General features: G+C 39.9%; 1 protein-coding gene across 2 annotated transcripts in view; it reads right to left on the bottom strand.

Annotated features, from left to right (window-relative positions):
- Window positions 1-4,169: 4,169 nt before the first annotated feature.
- The window catches only part of CMC2 (C-X9-C motif containing 2), a 39,911-nt gene continuing 37,426 nt past the window's right edge, over window positions 4,170-6,654 (bottom strand). For both annotated transcript variants that reach the window (XM_034788482.1, XM_034788481.1), the window contains one exon: window positions 4,170-5,145. In XM_034788482.1, coding sequence (XP_034644373.1) covers window positions 5,059-5,145 — 87 coding nt within the window. In that variant the 3' untranslated portion in view covers window positions 4,170-5,058. The remainder of the gene's footprint in view (window positions 5,146-6,654) is intronic.

The raw sequence follows: 6,654 nt of genomic DNA, 5'->3' as shown, positions 1-6,654 counted from the left end.
AACTTTATTTAACAAAAGCAGAATGCTTCAAGACACAGACAAATTTTAAAAATACACACTTTCAAATTACAAAGGAATACATGAGGGGGCAGCATCTATATTTAAATATTCAAGCATCACAGTTGAAAGGGATTCACCTGTGTTACCAACAGTGGTTAGAATGTACAAGCTTGATTTTCAACCTTTTTAAAACCTCACCCCAGCCTAAAAATAGGGAAAGGTTTCAGGCCCTCCAATCTAGCCATCAAAAGAAAGAGGGTGGGTGTGACACCCTTAGACCTAATTGTGACTCCTGAGTTGCGAGTCCATCATGATCAGTGCTTAGTACAACAGGACCCTAGGCCTGAGGCCTCCAAGCAGAACCGAGATATAAATTTTAGGTGGCTCAAAAGAAAAGCTGCTCTTGGCCTCTCCATCCCCCACGACTTCTCTTTGTGCTGAGGGGGCTGTGTGTCTCCTGAGTAGTTCATACCCCCTAAAGTGCCATTCTGGCTGGGGCCTGGGAACCCCATGAGGGCTTCTTCCCCCCAGCTCCTAGAGCAACTGCCAAGATTTCCACAAGTGATTTTGCGTGCCTGGTTTGTATGAAAAGGGCTGTACTTGCGGGGGTGTGGGAGAGGGGTGTTGAGCCCTTGCTTTAACAACAGGCCCCTTGGGGGGGGGTGTCATGTTGGGACTCCAAAACTGAGGCATCATAACTCACTCATCACTGCTGAAGGCCTTGGCCACTTGCTCTAGGTTCACTGGGGCTGGAGCAGTCACCTCCCCCTCCCCAGTTATTCTGGGTTGCTGCCTTCCCAACCAATTCATCCACCCCCAACCTCATTTTCCCCTTGCAGCGCCCTGACCTAGGCTGGGAGTCAGGAGGGGATGGGGTGCTCCTGCATTGTCTGATTAGGCTACAGGCTGTGGCTGCTGCTGGGCTCAAGGAGCTGCCCTCGCCCCCTTGGAGCCCGGGCTAGGCTACTGCTCTGGCTCCAGTCTGGCCTCACCTCTCCCACTTGCTGGTCCACAGCTGCTGTGGCCAGCTGGGCCGTACAATGTACTAGGGACCATGAAGCGACACTGTTGTGCAGCTCTCCAGCGCAGCTGCAGCCACACAGAACACAGGGGCTGGGCAGGGTAGGACAGGAGCAGCCAGCCCCGCAGGGCAGAGAAGTGAATGATCAAAATTAATCTCATTTGTTATGGCCCAGACTAGATTTTGACTGTTTCAATAGGTTTCCGTAGTTACAACTCTTGAGATGGGGGGTGAGTAATACTGTCCAAGGAGGGCAGTTTGGCATTTGCTTTCAAGTAGAGGGCCCTTAGTTCAGGCTGTGGTCAGTTATGCCCAAATAATGCCCCACCGTTAGGGACTGTTGGTTAAATAGTTATTAGACAGCAGGCTGTAGGGTTTTCTGAGTCCAAAACTTTATTTTTTTAATAGCCCTAGCACTGAACAAACAAGCCTCAGGTGAATGCAGTAGCAGGGGAAGTGCATGTAACTTCCAATTTGTGTCAGGATACCTAATGTTCCAATTCACTAAGTAACAATGCTTCAGCAGTGATAAAAAGGTCCAGCAAAAGACTCATGGCACCACTGAAAAGCACTGTAAGGAAAGAAGGTACATAGCTGCGGCTGAGTAGTCAGTATGCTAGAAATGTTATTTCTAGTGCAGTATATAACAGTTCCCCTGCTTTATCTTCCTTCATAGCCCATCACAGATATTGCTGTCAATTACCTCAGACACTAGCTGGAAGCACATGTAATAAAATAAGATTATATACCTACCTTAGGTGATCAGTCACTGTGACACTAAATGTTTTTAGTAAGTCGTGTCAATCAAAGCCTGTCTACAGATATATGTAAGGCAACTGGTTTAGACAGAAGCTGTTTTGTTTCTAAACAAAACTATTTTTGACATTTAAATGGCACACGCAAGTGCAATCCACACGACTGAAAGAGCTAAATTTTAAAGTCTACAAATCCAGCATGTTGCAGTTTAATAGATATGACTTGTCTTTTGCATACCTATTTCTCTGGAAGGATAATCTTTTCAGTTCCAAAGCATATTTCTAGCAGATTTCATTATAACAATAAAACAGTACAACAGCCTGGTAGCAAAGCCTCCATCACCATATTAAAATTCTAAATCAGATGTGGTGCTCTTCCTTGCAGTCTTTAAAACAAAGAGATGAACATCTGAAGGGACAGAGAGAATCATTTGCAAGTGGCAACGTACTAGTTGTGTTTGGAAAGTATTCCAATTACCATTTAAGGACTGCGTTTCAAAACACCAATTTAAAAGAAAATAACTGTATAATAAAAACAGAAGAGCATTGTTGATCAAAATGTGGAAAATAACCGTATCAAGATGGCTCTGAAGAAGTAATTAGTTCTGCGTTTTGCATATTTAATCAAAATCAACAAAATGATCTTCCCCATGTTGTCACGGGTGAAGGTCAAGCCTAGTTTTCATCATGTTTTTATACAAATGCAATAGTGTCTTCATGGCAAATAGATGGCTCATAATTTCAGGGATTAAAGGCAAACAGTTTAACTACCAATTTCACACAACCAAAAGAGCACTTCTGATCTTTCAGCATATTAGGCATATTAGTGTTATGTTGGGAACTAGACTGTTTTTTGTGAAGCGGGGGGGTGGGGGGGAATTTTATTCTGTTTCATAAACAGGAAATATTTCATAGTATTAATGCTTTGTTAGTGACTGTAATACATCAGCCCCTATGAGGGACACCTAGTTTCTCACAGTGTGAGCCAAAAAGCAAATCATCAGATTATAGGTGCTTAAGTACTGTACTGGGGATGAATTTTGTGAAGCCATCAGCGTGATCTTTTCTAGGTAATGAATCCTCCAAAAGATCCTTCTGCACAGTTACACCTTTGAAATGTAGCATGTTTTTATCTAGTGATTTAAAAACAAAAACAAAACAAAAAAAACCCACACCATCCTGCTGGTTAGAGCCACGGCTCTCTCTCAGGCTTTGAAGCTCTAGAAGTATTGTCGACTTTTTCAAAGAATAATTTTAAACCAAATGCAGTTTTCAGCCTAAATTTAGCAAAAAGTATTTCTTCAACCAATTATAATTTTGAGTCACAGCAACATGAATGGCTTTTGGGGGGCGGGTGAGTTTACAGACCCTTTCAGGTGTTAGCTTACAATCCATTTGCCACACAAGAGGTTCAGTTGGGCAACATTCCCTGCACTGTCCATTGAATACCTGATCGTGGTAACCTCCATGGAAGTGAGGCAATAGTTCAGTCTCCACGAACAGTCACACTTTTCTATATATTCAGTGGCTAGTAGCCTTTTTTTGCCTATCTCTACTGGGAACTCAACAGAGCAAAGAGCTATCTGATAATTTACTCTTAGCACCCTGAGTAGGATTTGAAATGCAACTTGCAGGTGAAATGCTCCATATTAGTTACAAATAATCAGCGATTCTAATGAGAAAAACTTCCAGAAATAATTGGTATGCATCTTATTTCCAGTGGATATCAATACAATTAAGTGCACAATTTAGATTTACAATTCTGAAATCCATTAACTGTCCAGACAGATAACACTTGTATTTAAATGAAGTGGGTTAAGTTTTTTCTTTAAATGAAGAGGAACACGTAGAGTCGGTCAGATTTTGCTATCCCATTTTCTCCCTCAATACTATCTATTCTATGTATTTCACACTATTTTGAACGAACACTGAATTTCATATTAGTCTACATCATATGTACTGGCAAATGTCCTTTTAAAATGCAGAGATGCCAGCGTTAAATAACACTAGACTATTGAAGGCATTTCATTAATGTGGCGCGGAGTTTTATCAGTTTATAAATAACACATCAGAAATACTTACATTACAGAGATTTACAATTATAATATGCATAATTTCTAACTTTCCAGCTGCATATTTTAGTATTTTTTCATATTTCTTTCATCATTCTTAGGGTGTGCACCAAATAATGCTGAATATTTTATGTACATCTTTTTCTCAAGAATGTCACCTGATTTTCATGAAGTCTGGCTCAGAATCAATGGGCCTAAAAATTCATGTCCAACTGTGCACCATGTCTGTGTGCGCTGTTACCATGATTGCCTGGAGAAAGAGGACATTGGTTGGATTTCAGGCACACTTAAGAGTGTAAGAAATTAAACCAAAAGCATTTGTAGGATTCATAAATTTTATTTACACATGGGCCAAAGCTTCTAGGGCCCCATACAGCAGGACCCATTGATTGGTATGCAACCTTAATCCTCCACAAACAGCCTACCAGCATGCAGTCACACCCTGAGTGTCTGTGTGTAGCTGCAGCCTGCCAGCCACACATCGGTCACACTGTGGTTTCCCCCAGCCTTAGTCACCACTTGCACACCCAACACATTCCCAGTTCCGGATTTCCCCAAAAACGTGTGTTCTGCACTGTCCACCCCTTTCCTGGGCAGTCCAGATATATTAGGTCCATTGCCCCTCTAAGGGGATCAATATACAACAGTTTGCTACCCCAAATGGAGTTATCTACACACAGTTCACAACACTGGATTAGTTCTGATTAAAGAATAAAACAATTGAACTACAAGAAGATCATTTTTTCTCCTGACTTTCTCAAGCTGGCTTGTTTTTTAAAAGGGAGAGAAAAAGAACTTGAGACATACACTGTAAATGAATAACATTAAAAGGAAGATGAAACCTCAGGTTAAGATTTTGTAGCCAATTTATTTTACTTAAAGGTCCCAGCTTACAGCTTATCTTGTTTTAGGAGTCCAACAACAGAACATGCTTATTATTTTTATTTAACCCTGTTTTCCTCTCAAATGTAGGTATTGTTTGCACTATGGCAACTCTAGAAAAATCAGTTATAGTCCATTAAATCTCTCGCCAAACAATTAAAGTATCTTGTCAGCAATAAGTGTAAACTTCAGCAATTTTTATTACAAACATTAGCAGTTGAGGAAACAGCATTTTATATCCAAGTGTATAGAAGACAAAACAAGATATGTTCCTTTAGCTTTCAGCCAAATGTCCATATGATGTATAGCTGTCCAGCTGCAACATAGCTCAGTTCTCTGAGTGTTTTGAAGCATTAATGAGCCTCTGACGCATCTCTTCAGCATGTGCCTGGCTCTTGGCTCGGTTTTCTTGGTACTGGAAGACAAGGAAATAAATGAATAATAGATAAATTATGTCACCGAATTTAAAATGCAGCAGAGGTTTATCACTTGGGAAGAAAACAAGTGTTTTTGCTTGACAAATTATTAGGGTTGTGAAGCGATTAAAAAAATTAATTGAGCGATTAATCGCACCGTTAAACAATAATAGAATACCATTTATTTAAATATTTTTGGGTGTTTTCTACATTTTCAAATATATTTATTTCAATTACAACACATAATACAAAGTGTAAAGTGCTCACTTTATATTTATTTTTGATTGCAAGTAAATAAAAAAAGAAATAGTATTTTTCAATTCACCTAATAAAGTACTGTAGTGCAATCTCTTTATCATGAACAATTATGTACAAAAAACTGCATTTGAAAATAAAACAATGTAAAACAATGTACAATTTTAGAGCCTGCAAGTCCACTCCGACCAACTTCTTGTTCAGCCAATTGCTCAAACAAGTTGCAGCAGATAATGTTGCCCACTTCTTGTTTACAATGTCACCTGCAAGTGAGAACAGGCTTTCGCATGGCACTGTCGTAGCCAGCGTCGCAAGATATTTACATGCCAGATGCGGTAAAGATTCATATGTCCCTTCATGCTTCAACCACCATTCCAGGTGGGGGCCTTCGTCCATGCTGATGACAGGTTCTGCTCAATAACAATCCAAAGCAGTGTGGACCGACGCATGTTCATTTCATTATCTGAGTCAGATGCCACCAGCTGAAGGTTGATTTTCTTTTTTGGTGGTTCGGGTTCTGTAGTTTCTGCATCGCAGTGTTGCTCTTTTAAAACTTCTGAAAGCATGCTCCACACCTTGTCCCTCTCAGATTTTGGAAGGCACTTCAGATTCTTAAATCTTGAGGTGAGTGCTGTAGCTATCTCACATTGGTACCTTCTTTGCATTTTGTCAAATCTGCAGGGAATGTTCTTAAAATGAACAACATGTGTTGGGTCACCATCCAAGACTGCTATAACATGAAATATATGACAGAACGCAGGTAAAACAGAGCAAGGGAATATACTATTCTCCCCCAAGGAATTCAGTCACATATTTAATTTACACATTTTTTTTTTTACAAACGTCATCAACATGGAAGCATATCCTCTAGAATGGTGGCTGAAGCATGAAGGGGCATACGAATGTTTATCATATCTGGTACATAAATACCTTGCAATGCCACTACAAAACTGCCATATAAAATGCCTGTTCTCACTTTCCAGTGACATTGTAAATAAGAAGAGGGAAGCTTTATCTCCAGTAAATGTAAACAAACTTGTTTGTCTTAGCGTTTGGCTGAACAAGAAGTAGGACAGTGGACTTGTAGGCCCTGAAGTTTTACGTCATTTTGTTTTTTTAGTGCAGTTATGGAACAAAAAAAAGATCTACATTTGCAAGCTGCACTTTCACAACAAAAATTGCACTACAGTACTTGTTTAAGTTGAATTGAAAAATACTATTTCTTTTATCATTTTTAGAGTGCAAATATTTGT

The sequence above is a fragment of the Trachemys scripta genome, chromosome 13, assembly GCF_013100865.1.
Source record: "Trachemys scripta elegans isolate TJP31775 chromosome 13, CAS_Tse_1.0, whole genome shotgun sequence".
NCBI classification, from domain to species: Eukaryota; Metazoa; Chordata; order Testudines; family Emydidae; genus Trachemys; species Trachemys scripta.
The sequence above is the reverse complement of the archived record's forward strand: the minus strand, read 5'-3'. Positions and strand labels throughout refer to the sequence as shown.